The sequence below is a fragment of the Myiozetetes cayanensis genome, unplaced genomic scaffold (assembly GCF_022539395.1).
Source record: "Myiozetetes cayanensis isolate MyiCay16 unplaced genomic scaffold, myiCay2020 scf3, whole genome shotgun sequence".
NCBI classification, from domain to species: domain Eukaryota; kingdom Metazoa; phylum Chordata; class Aves; order Passeriformes; family Tyrannidae; genus Myiozetetes; species Myiozetetes cayanensis.
In genome coordinates, this window is record NW_026087521.1 from 71,011,997 (window position 1) to 71,030,619 (window position 18,623).

The window sequence follows — 18,623 nt, forward strand, 5'->3', positions numbered from 1 at the left end:
TTCTGAGCCTCAGTTCCAACCATCTAGAAAAACTGAAATGTTATCACTGATATGTTAATATCACAGATTATTACTGATGTTACGTGAGGCAGCTGAGTTGATCCAGCAGTTTGCTGGGTTAGAATAGTAAATGAAAGACATCTCAGTCTTTCTCACCCAATCTGGACCATGTGATTTTTCCCTCTTCTTTTACTGCACTTCTGGTTGCTTGCTGGACTCTTTTCCTGAACCAATTCAGCTTTCCAAGCTAACAGAACACCACTCTATTTCTCTTTTTCTGTGTATTGTTAGGTTATTATTTTGCTCGTGTGGTTAAGTGATCTGAGTTGTTCATAGAGGAGGTCAGGCAAGCACCACAACCAACCTCAGGGAGCAGGCAAAGACAATTCCACAGCTGGAGGGGGGAGTTTTTTGTCTTTTGAGAACAGATGTTAGATCTGCTCAATTCTTCTCACATCTTTTCACCCTAAATGGTAGGTGCATAAGTAACCTGCGCACCTGTTGCTTTAACTCTGGTGGACAGATTTTCCCACTAACAGGGAACTTCACTGCACCAAAACCAATGCCTTTAAAAACAACCCTCTCCAAAACTGCTGCAATTTATTTGTGAGTTAACTTTGGGAAACCACACGAATGCCTTGCAGGGAGAAACTGAAGTAAATAGCATGTGTAGCAATTAATAATGCAAATCACAGATAGAGGCATGAAACTGTAAAGGCATGCTGCATGAATCATGCCCATTCCTTGGCTGGGAATTCAGGGAGTGATTACAATCACAGCATAGACTGTTTATAGTAGGAAGAAAAAGATGACACCTTTCTCTGCATTCCCCCACACCCACAGCACCCAAATGAATCACTGAATTCAAGTGCTACTCTACCTGATAGGTCACTGCTTTCAATTCTCCGCAGGTCTGAATCAGCCCAGAACAGCTTGCCCAGCTGGCTGTCGATAGCTAAGGCTATGGGCTTGCTCAAGCCACTGAAAAAAAGGACTTCTCGTTCCGTTCCATCCAGTGCTGCTCTCTCAATTTTAGGAGACCTTTCCTGCAGGTTGGTGAAATACATGTACCTGGAACAGGAAGGATTAGAGGAAAAATGTTTATTTCATCTTCATTTTTGCTATAAATCCAGGACATCTTAACAAACGCCAAAGTTGGTTTTATTCTGACAAACAGAAACCAAGCTGCAGCAAAAATACCCAACTTGCTTCTACGTACCCTTTCTCTGGATTCACCACAATGGCTCTGGGCCTGTCCTGATCTCCCTTGAGCACCACTCCCATGGCTCTGCCGTCCAGGCGCGTCACGTTGATCACGTTCGTGGCTTCGCAGGTCCAGTAGATGTAACGGCTGTAGATGTCGATGCTCAGGTCGTAAGGCTGCATGTCCAAGTTCTGGTTGGGAACTGGGCTGGTCACAACAGTGAGGCTCTGCAAAGAAAACGTGGGTAACACACAGAAGGACATTTAATCTTCATAGAACACGGATAATTTTATTTGGTATGGCCGTACCATGTCAAACTACTGTTCAGAAAAGGGAGATGACCAAAACACTACCATAAAGTATGGCAGAATAAGGAGAAACCCAGGTCCTGTTATCCCACCAACACCTTTGATAACATACAGAAACTTGGTCCTAACGGTTTGTTGTAATGGCAATCAGGTAAGCTGATTGCAGCTCGCAAGACTTCACAAATTTGACCAGTAAATCCAAACTGTGTTGAAAGTCCAGGGTCAGCTTCTGTATTTCCTCTGCTTTTCTGACAGCTCTTAAGTTCAGTTTGGATAGACCCAAACCCAGCACATCTAACACTCTACAACAGAAATACATCCCCATTAATTTCCAAAGCTGCAGCTGAATGGATAAAAACACGGGCAAAGGGAGGCCAGACAACACTTGAAATTCTTGCCTCATTCTTCTCCACCACTGCTGCCATCTCACTTGGGGGACAGAAGGGTGAATAGGAGAATTCTCTCTCTGCCAGAGACAGAAAGGACATCAGCCACTGTATGAGTGACTTCAGAGCATTTCCAGCTAATACCTTACTACTTCAAAGTTCTTGCCTTCCACTGGTCTAGACTCCTGGAGTCAACATGCCTTTTTTTTCTTTATTGTTATCTTTAGAAAGAACTTAATGAACATCTTTCATGAACTTTTCCAAAAATCTGAGGAGGATTAGTAAATTACTAAACGTGGGTCACATAATCTTTTCGAAAACATGCTTCTGAGGTGAGCTGCTTTCATTATTTCATCCCCAAATTAGACTTCACCAGGAAATCTGCCTAACTTTATTTGACTTGTCACCTCTATGAAACGGTGTGCCTTCAAGCCTTACATTTGTTTATTCTGCTGACACTGGCAAACACATGATGCCTGATTAGTTTTGGGTGTTATTTAGATATTCCAAAATTAAAAGCATTGCTAAATGAAGAGTTATGGCTGAGGGGTGTTCAGCAGAATCCAGCTATCACCACATCCACGACGAGAAACCACACTCCTAAAATTAAACTGACTATAGCACATCTGTGCTATTCACCTTCATCTCCCACTCCTCCCATATTGAAAAAATCAGGAAGGTAAAAATGCCTATTTTAAAATGTGAATAAAGTGTGGCAAGGTTCTGGTAGGGGAGAAGGCTATAGGGGTGACTCCTGTGAGAAGCTGCTGGAAGCTTCCCCCATGGCTCCAGGATGCACCTGCTTTGGCCAAGACCAAGCCCAGCAGGGATGGTGGGAGTGATAAATGTGATTTCATATTTAAGAAGGGAAAAAAGTTATTGGGCAGAAGTAAATGTGGCCAGAGAATACAGGAGTGAGAAATATGTAAGAGAAACAGCCCTGCAGGACACCAAGGTCAGTGAGGAAGGAGTTAAGCCTGGGAAGGAGGGAGGGGGGGGGGAAGGTGTTTTTAAGATTTTAGGCCTCATTATCTTACTCTGATTTTGATTTGCAATAAATTCGATTAATTTCTCCCCGTTGAGCCTGTTTTGCCTGTGATGGTAACTGGTGAGTGACTTCTCTCTGCCCTTATCTCAGTCCATAGGCCTTTTGTTGTATTTTCTCTGTCCTGTCTCACTGAGGAGGGGAGTGACAGAGCATCTTCAGTGGGCACCTGGCATCCAGCCAGGGTCAAACCACCACAACCTGTATTACCTTTTGCCTTCTACCCTACTCTACCTTTTCTGCATTCCCCTGTCAAATCCATTTTCCCAAGCTTGCTCCATCTCTTGCAGGTCACTAGTTTCAAGCTCCTCACTCAGTGTTTTACAGAAACTCCTCCTGTCTGCAGCAGAGCCTGGGAGGCTCCACACACAGCTGTGTGCTCATAAGTCCCCCCTTCTCCATCTGAGAGCCATTGCCTGTGCACTTTTCTTGCTCACACACCCCTTTTCTCCCAAGAACTTTCCCCTCCATGTTTCATATCTCAAGCAAGGGCTTCAAACAGCTTCCAGACAAACGACAGCACCGAGCAAACAATGCACCGTTCACAACAGTATCTTGGAGCTGGCCTTGGCTTTCCATCATTTACTTCTTGCTGCAACCTCCCAGATTTACTGACTGAGGGACTCCAGAAAACTCCGGATGCCACTCGCTTTGCCAAGTTGACATTAACCCTACAGGAAAGCCGTGTACCTGAATTATTCCCATACAATCAGTCCTTATTTGGCCTGATGTTCAGCAGTGCCATCCCCATACCTGGCTGCCGTCTTCCTGCGCCTTGCGGATGATGTTCTGCCGGGAGTCGATCCAGTACAGCTGCTTCTCCAGGGGGTCGTAGTCGATGGCTCGGACGTTCCTGAGGCTGTGGATGGGGAGGATGATGTCCGGGCTCTGCTGCTCGTCGATCACCATGCGATTAATCGCGTTCTTCTGACTGAACAACAAAAACGTCGTAGGAGCTTGACGGGGTTAAAGGCAGAAAGGGGGGTGGAAGGGTTACACACAGCAATAAAACTGGACACTTTGATGTTTAAGAATGACAACAATTATACATAACCAGTAACAGGACCTGTTATTTCATTCCCCTTCTCCCTCTTCCTTTGCCAGAAACAAGCAAACCCCCAAAATAACACATAAAAATCCTGACCTCCAATGAATTTGGAAAGCCTTCCAAATGCTCTCTTTCTACTATAAATGTCTGTACATGTATGTGACAGGCAAAGGTAAATTTTATAAGTGGGCAGACTAATGAATGTGAAGACTCCTGTCAAAATCACCTCAAAGAAGAATGGTCAATCGTGCCTCTCAAAGAACTGTCCATTTTCTTTCTAAAGGAGCCTTAGGAAGTTGAACCCTCTGCCAGATACACTTCTACTTGCAGAGGAAGGCGAGAAAAAGCCAGCACTGGTTCCTTTATTTAGAGGTTTCATGGAAAAAGAGATTGACAGTGGTTCAGTCCTGTTCCCACAAACCTTCTTTTTGCCTGCACTGGAATGAAACAAAAACTAATTCGCAGGAAAATCTCTTAACTGTGTGTGAGGCTGTGTTTTTGGAGAAAAATGTATTTGCTCTTCTCAAATCTATGTATCTTTATTATTTCTAGGTGCTTATCTGGGAATAATAACCAAAAAAAAATAAAAATCTTATACTCTGCTCCACATGCCCAGCAAAAATTTTCTGGACAGATGTTTTTTTCCTTGGAAATGCCATTTTGCTGTAGTTTACCAGCTGTACATTACAGTAAGAGCACAAAGCACTTAATGCATTGTTGAAAAAAAAATTCTCTCTCCATTAGATAACTGGGTCAGAAATCAGAGGAGATGGTTAAAGCATTTTCCCTTTCAGAGGGTTCTTTTTGAGAAGGGTTCTTCTTCACCTGCAGCCACTGCTGTGCAAGATGTCACAAGAACCAGTAGCCAGAAATGCAGTTTGAAGCCTCCCTGAAGTTTGTACAATCAATTCTCTTACAGCACAAGCCTGGAGAGAGTTTAGCAGTAGGAGTTCAGAGTTTAGCAGTTTTGCACTTATTTACAAGCCTGTAAAACAGGTAAGGCAGCACCTGGGGAAGGGGAGGAAGCAAAAGTCTCCTAGAGAACATCATCACCTTGCTTTGTTATTTTAGAATCCGCTTTGAACATCTATTCTGACTGCTGGGAAAAAAAAAGGCAGAGAGGAGTTTCCTTGGTAACTAAAACACAGACCTAACATCCTAAACATCCTAGAACAATCAGGCCTAATTGCAAGGCACTTCTGCTTTCTGGAAAACCTGTACTTTCCCTCCAAGTGTTGTCTCCAAAGAGCCTAGAACTGCACCGTGGGGAAATGGTTCTATTTGCTCCCAATGTCTATTTTCCTATATTTTACTCCTTCCTTTGTTTCCAAGAGCACTTTCACAAGCAAACACGACCTTTGATCATCTTGCTACTTATTCTCTGCTGGAAGTCAAATTCCTCCACCTCCAAAATCCCAGTCATCACCAGAGAGGTGCCAGCCATGCCTTTAACTCGCATGCCTGTGTGAGAATGTCAGGAGTGCAAGAATCTGGCTGTCATGCCATTGTCATTACCACTGCAATCAAAAGGCAAAGGAGAAGTACAGGATGCATGGGGGGGTGTGGGGAAGCAGAGTTCTTTGAAAAGCATGGTTTTCAAAAAATGCCATGAGGTGGCATTCGTGGGACGATCTGTCCTGCTTTTGGCTTTAAAACAACAGCTGGAGCTCTCTACTCACGCATAATGTGGACAAGATACAATCTGTCTCTCTGTACCATGAATCTCTTCACCCACTGACTAATCTGAATGACACCAGTGGAAATCAGCCACCCAGCGTGGTTGCCAAAATTATGACAGCTTCGCTGGCAGCCCGCTATTGAGAGATGGATAAATTATTTGGTTAGAAACTAATTACACGCAGCCTGAGGGGCCTTGTGGTTCAAATTCTGCACAACAATTAAAAAAAAGGGGCTTGGCTGCACTGAGATCAGAAATCAGACTGCTGGGGAGGCCGTGGAGCCGAACTCAACTTCTCTGAGGAAGGAACACTTTGAGGTGTGACAGCAGCCCACCTCAGCATCTCATCAGTCAGAAAACACTGCAACCACAGAATTAAATCCTGACCTCCTAAAGCCTGCACAACATCCATAATCCCCACCAAACTATCCCATATCCTTTATGTCAGACAAGACTTGAAATAAATTAGCAGATAAACAAACAAGCAAGCAATCACTTGAGGAGGGTATGACAGACATACAAAACCAAAAGCATTTTTAGCCTTCCTGTTTAAATAGATAATAAGTATAACACTTGCATCTGTTATTAAACACATGTGCTTCTCCATTTCATTTTTCATTCATTATGGCTTACCACTGCAGGTCCTGTTGTCAGAGTTGAGGGAATAGTGAGCTGGGCAGCCACAGACAAAGCCCCCAACAGGCACTGCCAAGCACAGGTGAGAGCAGTGGCCGTTGCTCGAGGCACACTCGTTCCAGCCCGCCTGCCTGGAGGAATGGAAGACCAAGATGTCCATCACGTAATCCAAGTGCCCCTGGATGATGGTTCGGTTCTGGCCACTGGTCTTGTTGGCCCGCTCGATGCTGCGCCGGCTCCAGTCTGTCCAGTAAATGTAGTCCTGGTACTGAGTCAAGCCGAAGGGGTGAGGCAGGTCATCAGCTATGATCTCACGGTCGAGGCCTGGTTCCAAGAAGGAACAGAGAGAAAAAGCAGAGTTATATGTGGACAAACTGAAAAGAAAGATTCTGTCCTTTCCCTCCTCCCCAAAACAGACGGGGTCCCTCTCAACTTGACGCAGGATCCTGACACTGCATCTCTTGCACCACATTTGGGTCTCTGCCCACTGCTTACAAAATTAAAACTGTTATAAGCTTAATGAAATTCTCCGTTGCATGATGAGACAAATTAAATGCATGAGATTAAACTATCTTGTCTCTGCAATGTCACAACAGGAATGAGCAATCAGAAAGCCAGGACAGGAAACAGTTAATTGTGTACATTGTAGAAATGTTAAGAGACCTTAAGGTGCAGGGCATGGTGGGGGGGAATTTATTTATACCATGTTATATCAATCACTTCATTCCCACAGCACCTCCTGCTGTCTGGTCACACAAAATGAATGGGAGATGATGAAGCAAGAAGTCATTCCCTCTTTGCACAGAGAAGTCAAGGGTGCACGGCCCCTCCTCTGCCGTCACCAGCCACGGGCACAGGGCAAAGGAAACTCAAATGCCATGTCTACGTCCACATTACACAAGGGACCACAGAGCCAGCCTCCACAGCACACCAAAGTAAGTAAGAAGAAGAGAAGCTTTCATATCACACATAGTTCCCATATTGCATTTTCCTGTTTTGAGCTTTTTCTATCTCCGTTCCACTGTTGCAGGCATACTGTTTAAAGCACACTAACTCCTTTATCCTTAAATATTGGCTAGTGTTAATGCTGATCTGAATAGTTTGGCACACAACAAGGCAGTCCACTCCTATGGGTAAGGAGAAATTAAAAAAAGATACTGTGCAAATCTGAGAGAGCCTGGGTCCTCAATACAGTACCCTGGGACAGGGAAAGAATAAAATATTCCACCTCCATTTAGCTGCACTGACCAGTTTATAAAAATCATCACAAAACAGCCCAGTACAAGACAACTCCCCTGCTGACAAGTACTAGCCAGGAAAAGGTCCTTAGCATGCAGAATAATGGGGGGGGAAAAATGCCTGGGGATACCAATAAAGATTTAAAACCAAACTGCATTAAATTACATTGTGAAAAATACTGAATAAGCTGTTGTCATCTTGGCTTTCTCTCTGCCTTTGTCATGTATTTGTCAGTTGCTCTTCAGAGTAGCAAAACAAGACCCTCCAAAACACCGAAGGCTGACAGCTTTGCCCCACATATAACTGGAAATACGTACAGCTTGTATAATTTTAACGTTCCGAGCAACTCTGTCACCTACAAGAAAATTGCTAAATGTTGGGTTACATGAACAGGGATTACAGAAGCAAATGTTAAAGCCTCGCAAGTTCAGAAGGTTTTTTGTGCGTCTTTGCGTTATTTAAGCAACGATTTGCCACGAGGAACACACGGAAGAAGCAGCTGCATCCTCGTGGTGCCTCGCAAGGCTCTGAGGCTCACCCAGCATGTTGGAGGATTCTATCAGGTTGGTGTCGAGGTCGGTCCAGTACAGGCGTCGTTTGGCGTAATCGATGGTCAGGCCGTTGGCACGGCCCACGTTTGGCACCAGAGTGGTCCGCTCGGTGCCGTCCATCGCAGCTCTGTCGATCTTTGGCTTGCCACCCCACTCGGTCCAGTACATGAACCTGATTGGAAGAACAGAAGGGAGGAAAGAATTCACATTTCACCCAAGAGAACTCAGGGGGAGAAACAAAACGAAAATCCTCAGCAAGACCAAGAAATGGGTTTTTTCAAAATGCAAGCAAGGAAGTGACTCAAGTTTCCTCAAAATGCTTCCAACAGTATTTTTACTGCTTGGACCTGGGTTTTCACCTGCAAGTTCTGTACTTCAGTACTTCACTAGTAACTAATCCATGTACAAAAAGGTGGCAGTTGGGCACCTTCATTTACACCCAGTTATTTAGCAGGATATTTTTCCATGGCACTTATCTTCTGTTTCTAGTCAGCTGTCTGTCGAAGGAACACAAAAAGGCAGGTATCCAGGGTACTTTTGTTAATAGATGCCACTGCTCATCTCCACACAACTAAGCCAATCAGCCGTGTGACAAGTGTGTTACACATCAGCCAAGAGCAGAATAACCCAAAATTGTATGGCATTTAGAACAAAAGTACAAACTATTACACACTCACATGCCCGTTTACGCCTCGTCTGCCAGGACAGACTTGTACATATTTACATTTTCTTTAGGCACTGTACAGTAGAGTAAGCTGTATACTTGATGACTAGTTAGTCACTTCTTCCAAAATGTAAAGCTGATATCCTTCTACAAACAAGTGGAATGCAGCTCACATGCAGTGTTTACACCCTTCTGCTTTTTAATACCTCTAGTAACAAACACCTGTGAAGTCTCTCAGTTCCAACCAACTGCACAGTGAGAAAAGTTGCTTCAAAAACTGATGATCAAGGGGGAGTCTAAAGAATAGACACTATATAACCTCAAAAAGCTTTTGCAGTGATTAGTTAATGTCAAATGAGCATTTCATGGTAGAAGAGCTGTTTCAGAAGGTGAATAGTTTACCTTGCCTTGCCCTGCTCCTTCCTTCCTCTCTCTGCTTATTGCCCTACTTCTGCTTTTTGCAATGCACTTGAATCCAACTGAGAAGTTTCTCCTCAGGAAGTCTTTAATTTTGGGGATAGGTGGATATAATTGTTTCCTCTCCTCCTCTATCCCCGCTTCCCTTGTCCATGCCAACTAAAAAGGATCCCTAATCTGAAGAGACAAACACCTTCCTTATTCTCAGACTATAACCTTCCCTTCCCCACTCTCACATTAAATCCTTTAATACCTTTATGGACTCTAACTTGTGATAAAAAGAATCCTAATTTTAAAAATGATAAATATATTCATTCCAATACTACAGTCCTTTTCTAATTAACAAATTCCACAAACCTAAAACTACTTTGATTCTGTGGTTAACTTAAAACCTAAATATAAATCCCTTTTTATTGGGGAGGGGGTTGTTCTGAATTTTTTTCGTTTGTTTGGGGTTTTTTTAAAAATTCTTATCCCCACACAGTGCCTCACTAACATGCCCCAGAGTAAGCACTACAATGCTGCTTTTCACTGGTCATAAACATGAAATTAAATCAGCAAGTTACCCCTCAGCAGGGTCCAATGCCAATGCCCGGGGGCTGTCTAGATCTTTCCACACCAGCACCTGGCGATGCTGCCCATCCAGCTTGGACACTTCTATCCGGTTTGTCCCAGTGTCAGCCCAGTACAGGTTCTTCCCCAGCCAATCCACAGCCATGCCCTCCGGGTAATCCAGCCCAAACTCCACCACGTGCTCCAGCGCGCTGCCGTTCATGAACGCTCTGCTGATGGTCTGCGGGGACACAAAGACACACGGGCAAATTAGAAATGTTACCAGTCTGTCACTGGGCTGGTTGTTTTCTTTTGTTGCATTTTAAAACACTTTCAGATTTCAGGTATCTCCTAGGAAAGAGGATCTTACAGCACGCTACTTATTTGCAAAGCAAACAATGCTGCCATTCAGAAATGATGATTTACTGTGCTCCACGGATGTTTTCTGTGTCAATTACAATGGCATCTCACGGGGGAAATCAATGGCATAACTAGTCTGGTTGAATTAAGCAGTCTACATGCCAAAGTGACCTTCATAGCACAGTGCCAACTTCGAGGGGGAAATATTTGGGCTCTCCCAGGGCTGTATAAAAGCATCAGTGTTATAGCATGGAACACCATTTAATGCACCTGATGAAAAAGTTTAGGACAGAACAGCAAACACACGAAAAGAACCAAACTCCCAATGAGCTCAGTAGAGTAAGTGCCTCAGTACTGATGGTTAAATTTAATTTCACTAAGCAGAACTGCTTCTTGGACTTTTTTTATTCAAAGGATTTTTTTTTTTAACTCTTTGCCATCAGGATCAGCCTATGATAGCAGATACGGCCAGAATTATATTTTAAAAATATATTAGAGCCTAGGCAGTTGGAAGTAAAGGACTAATGTTGGGATGGTACAAAATTCTTTTGGCAAACATGGGCCACCTTTCTATGTCCTTAATATTCCTATCTGCATACACTCCTCACTCACAACCCACCAGAAGTTAACAAAAACTCTGATGGTTTTTTTTGTTTACTTCCCCATTTGAACACTGCCTGATAATTATGCCAGCTTGTGACATTACACAGCAGGGAAGTTTATACCTCAGTCTTCATCTGTACCCCTGACACAGCTCAAAGGAGTACCAGTGCCTAAGAGCTCAGCCAAGTCACCTCTTGCAAAGTCATTTAAACTCTGCGTTTTTAGCTTCGATGATTCTTTACTTGCAAACGTCCGTAAGTTATTGTTGGCACAGGGCTCAACTCAATTGCAGAAAAAGTCATTAAAAACTAAAAGCAAGCGAGTTTTAGTTTAAAAATATACAAGGCTCTATCAATATCTGCTCTCTGGATTATTAGAAGAGCCTTCAGTTCTTTTAACACCTTAAGAGAGAGTACAAAAGAGAAGAAGCTTCGCACATTTTCTCAGGCAGTACTTTTACCAGTAAACTTTAGAAAAAATAAGAGCTCTTGGCAAAAGTTTAAAGGGTAGCATACAACCAAAATAAAGCACCCAACAAAGCATGGAGGTAGCAAAGAAACCCAGGGTCACAAGTCCTGCCAGCAAAACTGCTCCAGTCTCGGCTCCTCTCTCAAAGGTCTGCAGGTCCCTGCCAGGAGTCTGCTCCAGCATGGGTCTCCCGTGGGATCACAGCCCCCTTCAGGCAGCCATCTGTTCTGGCACTGGGTCCTCCACGTGCTGCAGGTGGATCTCTGCATCCTCATGGACCTCCATCGGGCTGCAGGGGCACAGCTGCCTCACTGCAGGATGCACCACGGGCTGCAGGGGCAATCTCTGCTCCGGTGCCTGAAGCACCTCCTCACTCACCTTGGTGCCTGCAGAGCTGCTTCTCTCTCATGTTCTTACTCCTCTCTCCAGCTGCAATTGCTGTTGTGTAGCAACTTTTTCCCCTTAAATACTTTAACCCCAGAGGCTCTGCCACCGTTGCTGAGAGGGTTCAGCCTTGGCAAGGGGCAGGCATGTCCTGGAGCTGGCTGGCATTGGCTCTGTTGGACACGGGGAAACTTCTGGCAGCTTTTCACAGCAGCCAACCCTGTAGCCCCCTCACTACCAAAACCTTACTGTGCAAACCCAACACAAACGAATTCTAGGAGAGAATGCATGCCATTCTTAGACAGAAAATGCTCTTTTACATATCCCTTGGATTTTGTGACCTGCATTTGTCAGTCCCTTCTAAAGTATCTCAAGAAGTCTGTAATAGCTGAATGGCCAGTATGGAATAAATCCCTACCTTCAGTGAAATGTCAGTCCAGTAAATGCGATTGTCCGTCACGTCAAAATCCAGGGCGGAAGCCTCCTTGACTCCGGTGAGCGGAATAGCAACGTTGTTGTTGTTGGTTTCCAAGGAGATCCGCCTGATGTCCGCTCTCCGGGAGAACAGCAGGAAGGCCTCGGGGACGATGCAGGTCTTCATGTCGCTGATGAGCTCCAGGCCGATGGGGCAGGCGCAGCGAGGGCCCTGCGGTCTGTACAGGCACAGGTGGCTGCAGCCGCCGTTCTCCTCCGCACAGGGGTTGGTACCTGAGCACGCAGCAAGAGCAAAGGCAACCACTGCAACCTGACTCCAGGGGAAAGGTGAAGCTAGTCCTCACGTGCATCAACAACACCAGGAGTCTTTAACTAAACATACAGTTTTTCTCCTTGTGTTCTCTGAACAAACTGATTTTTGTTCATTTCCTGTAATGCTTTGGACAGATGTTACTCTACTTGGCTAGAAAGCCAGGGCTTGTTTTCCTTACCCCGTGAAACAAACTCAGCATCAGGGGAAAGGATCTGGACTCTTACAGCTACTGAGAATTCCAGTTCACAGCACAAGCACTGAAGCATGGTAAGTAAGCAAGCAAGTGTATGTTCTGCTGCTTTTCACAGTACACTGGTCCAGGTACATTCCAACAGCCCAGGTGCATTCCTAGAGGTGAAAAATTTGCAGCTCTGTTTTCACATCCATTCAATGGTCTCATCTCTCTAGGATGGAAGTGAAGCAGCTCTTTGCAATGCTCACTTGTGTACCTGCACATGCTGGAACTGGCCTACTGAGAGATGCTTGGCACTCAGTGAGTTCAATCAGCCAGACAGTTGGAAAGAGGGCTGCAATTAAAGCACACAGACCTCGGGGCATCCTGATAATGTGGCAGCAGTCATGTAAAGATACAGCTCAACTGCATTTGACTAATTTCCTGAAGTACAATCCACATGTGGCAGCAAGAAGCTGCAAGCCTGATCCACACAGCACAATATTCAGGTAAGGTGATGAGTTCTGTGATGCTACAGTTACACTGCTATCAGTGTCTGAATAGCCTGTGATAGCCAGTTTAAAGCTAGATCCTCCTTTTTTTACACCACAGACACTACAGGACAGGAAGTACTTCTAATTATTTTTTAAGATGATTTTCTAGTGTTAATGTGAAAATTACTTAACAGACTCAAACTGGCTCATTCTCAGCTTTTGCATACTGGGAGCACATGCTCAGACTGCAAGATGAAAAGCTGCTACAGTTGCAGGTTCATAAACAGCTAGCTGTTACAGAAAGAAGTTCCACTTTCCATGATCCTTCTTTTCCCCTTACTGGATCCAGGGCTGTTCCAATTCCCTAAGAAGCAGAAAATTACCAGTTTTGGGGTGTGCCTGGTTGTTCTCCAGCTTGATATTCTTCCCAGTTAGAGAACTGAAGCACCTCACACAAGACCTAACCCGTCCCATCAAACTGTTGCTGGTACTTATCATGCCATGGAACTGCATTCTGTCCATTCCTAACAAATCTGCAGAGCAGCACTGCTGACATGTCCTATTTCCTTTTCACTGGCCTCCTTAGGAGCCTAACTCACCGATTATTTGGCGCACATTGGTAGCTTTGAGGCCCATCAGGTCCGGCAGCTGGTCGATGATGATCTCTCTCTCCGCCGTGCGCTTGTGCACGCGCTCGATGCTGCGTCTCTGCCAGTCTGTCCAGTAAATGTAATCTCCCAACAACGTGAATCCAAATATATGAGGCAGCTTGTCCTCCACCAGAACTTTTCTACCACTTCCATCAGTGTTCATGACCTATGAACATATGCAAACACAAACTTATTAGGCATATAGAATAAATCCGCCACTATTTGTCAGATTAATAAAATAGCTGATCCACACTTAGATCTCAAATTAGGAAATAATTTCCTATCCATTATAATGCTATCAATGTTATACAGCATCCTAATAAAATAAAAGAGACTTTCTTAACAGGCACTTACTCTAAAAGCCATGGAGGATCCCTCATTTATAAGGCTAGTCTCATAAGCAGATCACAATATGAAATTATGACACAATACTCCTTACATTTGCTTTAGGAACTATTATTATGTAGCAGTATTTACACCTGTTACGCCTCTTTTTCCTTTCTGACACGAGTTTTGGGTTAGTTTTAAATGGGAGACACTGTTTTACAGGAATGAAGAGAAGCCTACAACGGTCAAGGAATTCTGGCTCAGCTTTTTGTATTCCACAGTCCCTCCCAAGTGAGCTCTGCCCAGGTTATAGAGAGCAATAAGAGGAGGCCCCACATAAATACTGGGAGTCAAACAGCCAAGACAATCTACAGAGTATATTTATATTCCCAAGTCTGAATAAGAAACCAGTCTTACATTCTTCAAAATTAAGTACATGATTTTTTTTTTTACTACAAGGAACAGTAATAATCTGTAAATAATTGCTTGCCTTTGATCAAGACACTTGAATTTACTGTGTCGTTTTTCTCTACTGCTAAAAAGGAGTAATACCTAACTTCCCCAAAGAGGCACTGAAAGGATTAATTAACATATGTTTGCATCTTCAAGTGATCGAGTACTTTACGAATGCCAAGTATTACTACAAAAAGTACCATAGTGACATGAATGAAGAGTCATGTGTTTTAAAAGAAGCTTAAAAATTATTCTGCTCATAATTACTTCATGGGATTGGCTTCCCAAAAACCTTCAGTGTAGCAGTGTATACAGTATGCTTCCACAAATGCATTTGTATCTCAAAAACAGATGACTTGTCTGTGATTACTTGTTTCCCCCTCCCCTTTAGACTACAGAGACAAGCCATTTGTTTGCAACTAATTAATGCATGGTAATTAGTGCTTGCTAAGCAGACTAAAAAGATGCACAGAATGGAAGGATGTTGTGAAGTGAATCAACTAAAACCACAAAGTAATAAGCAATAAAACATCACCATCACAAAGAAGTAACTTTAAAAATTACTTTTTTTTTTTTGCCTTGTACTTATAAAAGAAAGAAAATCCTCTATTTAAGGGAGTGCTTAACTCCTGGCAAAGAGAAGGTGTGGGATGTGAGATGAACTTTCTTTGGCAAACATTAAAACAAGAACTGTTCAAGTAAGCTCCCCCCTATCCTGAGGAAAGTCAGGAAAAGAGAAGGGAGGACTTAAGGATTAATTATCTGCTTTTAATGAATTTTTGCATTGACTCATGCAAGCTGTTTTGAAAGACACCTTTATGTCAGCTACACAAAACATGCACCTATCTGAAAGTACCTACACATACCTTGCAGTTGCTCTCACTGCAACTTTACCTGTGCAATCTTACTTAATATAAACATCTGCCCACTACCAGCCAGGTACCACCATATTTTATATATATATAAATATAAATATTCTCATATGTGTATATTGATTTTTAATTTTTTTTCCCATGGCACCATATTGTCTGCATTTACTTTGACTGCATTTTAGGTGATTTGAGTATGGATGACAGTTCATCCACAGGCTCCAGAATCAAGCAGTCTGGTGTTAAGGCAGAAGGAAAAGTGGCAAGGGATGTAGGGATGATACATACACAGAAACAAAGTAAAAAAGAAACAATCACTAATGAACCAGTTTCAAAGAATTTCAGCATCACCTTCTCGTACACTGAAATTCAGCCAACAATCAAGTCCCAGCCAATACTCCTTTATGCATTCCTACCCCATGTCCAGTTCCCCATGGGTCAGCTCATCACAGTTAAGCCTACCCAGAATCCCACAACCAAGAAACCTTCAGCTGCTCTGAGGCAGTGACTCCAGAGGTTTATGCTGCTTTTAACCACAATGTGGTGTGAGATTCACATTCTGAGGCCATTCCAATACTACAAACCACACTGGGAATAGAGGCTGCTAGAGGAAACAGATGTGGTGCAACCATAAACACCACCTCGACTGAAAGAGCAAATAGTCCCATGAAAGTCATGATAAAACAAAGCCCAAAAATTAAATGGTCTCAGAAAAAATACCAGATATCCTGCCTGTAGAATAAGGGTTTTTTTCATCCTAGAGTAATAATGAATGAAAACCTATGGCCTCAAGAAAATACAGTTTATTCAAAGTAAATTAATTACTGCTGAAAATGTAGTCACATTTTTAAGATGCTGTACTTAATGATCAGCAGGAACAATGAAATAACAACAAGCATTGAGTTCTTTCTCAGAATGATGGGAGCAAAGGAAGTCAATAGACGATGAAAATTTATAAACAACACCTGGGAACACTGTCTTCGAAAAACGAAATTACTGCAAGTCCCCAGCTATGCTAGAAGATGTTCCCAGAACTTCATTGAGTAAAATCCATAAACTCATCTAATTTCAGATACAAATATCTTATAATAAATTAATAGTAACTGGAACCTCAGCCCTGATTTTTAAAATCAACAGCCAAGTTCTGGACACATAACAGATACCTTAGCTGCTCTTGGTTCCTGAACTTCAGCATCTTTACTGGCACCAGCTCAGTGATCCTCAGAGAGGTCAGAACACCTAACTTAATGTACAGGGGCCTCAGCTACTCAAATACCTCTGCCATCACTGCACCAGCTCTGCGAAATTTCAAGTTTTACATGCACCATAGGAATAGATACAAACCGAAAACAGAGGTAAAAAGGTGAATTTCTCACAGGTTTGATCATAAACACTGCTCTGCTTAAGATGACTGCACAGAAGTATTACTGTAGAACAGCTGTGAAATGCTGAATTCAATACAAATAGCCTGATATTCTGATATACAGTTGGAAAAGATACTGAGCAAGGCTTGCATTATACCTGAAATAATTTAGGAATCCTCACAGGGTAGGCTTAGTTCCTTCAGCCCTGATTATCCAATGGTAAATACTTACACATGCTGTTTGATGAAAGGAATAATGACTCAGTTCATGGCACTGCTAATCAGGGATATGACTGTTCATTGTCCATCTAAATATACACGAATCTTACTTAACCAGAAGAGTGAAAGCCAACACCACACTCATTAAATTTATTTGGTTAAGGAAAAAAAAAAAGAAAACTGGGGCAGCATCTCTCTTAAAAGTAACTCTAAAAGACAGCTAGAATGCCTTCTAATCATCACATTAGCATTTTTACAAGCTGGGTTTGAGAATGATACATTTTCAACTTGCTTCCTTAAGCAACGTAAACAAACCAGACTGGAATGATTTTACTGTTATGAATGCAGTAGTTTCATATGATTAACACATCTAAATTTCCAGTTTTATTAGTCTTCCACTCTAACAAGAGTCCTGATCAACTATTCTCTCTTTGACTGGGCAACTGAAACTTTCAACTCAGTTTGAGGGAATTATTCTGTCAGTGTCATTAACTTACTGTTAACAGCATTTCCCCACAACTCTAAAATGTTATGGAATTAGATATTAAATTAGATTTAATTAGATATTAGATATTAAATAGGAAGTCATCTCTTCATTGCAGTAAAATCCTGAGGAAACGGCAGAAGAAACCCCTGGAACCCTTCAAAACCCAAATGCCTCCAGCCAACTCTACAGTTTCCTACTGTTAATTGTTTTATAACAACCATTAACAATTTCTAATTTAACAGTTCACCAGTACCCTCAATTTCCTTTTGAGCTCTCACAGTTTTTCTGAAGAATTCAAAATATATTTTTTTCTGAGCATGGATAATATTCCTAATAGGACTGCAGTGAAGATAAATATGTAAGAACAGAATAGAGATTAACTTCATAAATCCCCTTTCTATCATGCTACAGACACTGTTAAATGCTCATTTCTTTAACAGCAGGACAATTTTCTTAGTTCACTGATCAATCAATGTCAACAGAAATGTTTTCTCAGTGATGGAATTTAATTTTAGAAACAATTGGTTCAGTTTTTAATGAAATTACTTAAGTCAGGTAAAGGGACAAGTAGGCAATCTCATGCTTTACAAAAAAACCCTTGCATTTGTAAAGAACAGGTTAAGAAAAAAAATGAGCCAAATCAATGAACAAGATAAGATTTTGGGGGGAGGAAAAGAAGCTGCTCTGAGAAGATTCAGTGGTATAAACAAGTGAATAAAAATGCTTTGCCATGTAGGGGTAACAAAGGAAACTAATAACTGCATTTTGCAATTTATTACTTAGCACACTAAGACCTATGAGCACCAATACACAATGCTTTGCAGAAAGCAAATAAGACTAACCAAGACCAACCTGAATCCTCACAGTGGGTTTAGGGGACAGTTTTACAAGATTAAGTTTGGTAAAATAACTCCTAATGCTCTTGTACACTGGTGAAAGCCTCTGTTCTCTTCTTCTTTCCCAAGGTACTTTTTTTTAGTACCTTACCCCACAAACTAAGAAAGCTAAGTCAGACTCAGGGAGGTTATCTGATGGCTCCAGCTGTTTCAATTTGAGGAACTTCTGTTCAAGGTTTTTGTGCTCTAAAAAGCCTTAGCAGCATCTGCTTTCTGTTGTCCAGCAAGGCTGGGTTCTGAAGACTTTTGTGTACTTAAGCTGAGAAACAGCAGGATGTAATAGTTTCCATATTAATCACGGGGATTAGAGATGGTGATTCCAGGCACAGCTAATAGATTGGGGAATGCACAAATACTTCAAGTTAGAGCTGCACTCAAAAATCTCTAGATAATGGTTGAATA

At 42.5% G+C, this 18,623-nt stretch overlaps 1 protein-coding gene across 2 annotated transcripts in view; it reads right to left on the reverse strand.

Annotated features, from left to right (window-relative positions):
- LRP6 (LDL receptor related protein 6) overlaps nt 1-18,623 on the reverse strand; it is a 79,384-nt gene that overhangs the window by 16,151 nt on the left and 44,610 nt on the right. For both annotated transcript variants that reach the window (XM_050323912.1, XM_050323911.1), the window contains exons 8-15: nt 13,557-13,773; nt 11,962-12,251; nt 9,743-9,969; nt 8,083-8,267; nt 6,303-6,629; nt 3,697-3,899; nt 1,220-1,431; nt 881-1,071 (exon numbers count right to left, since the gene is read on the reverse strand). In XM_050323912.1, coding sequence (XP_050179869.1) covers nt 881-1,071; nt 1,220-1,431; nt 3,697-3,899; nt 6,303-6,629; nt 8,083-8,267; nt 9,743-9,969; nt 11,962-12,251; nt 13,557-13,773 — 1,852 coding nt within the window. The remainder of the gene's footprint in view (nt 1-880; nt 1,072-1,219; nt 1,432-3,696; nt 3,900-6,302; nt 6,630-8,082; nt 8,268-9,742; nt 9,970-11,961; nt 12,252-13,556; nt 13,774-18,623) is intronic.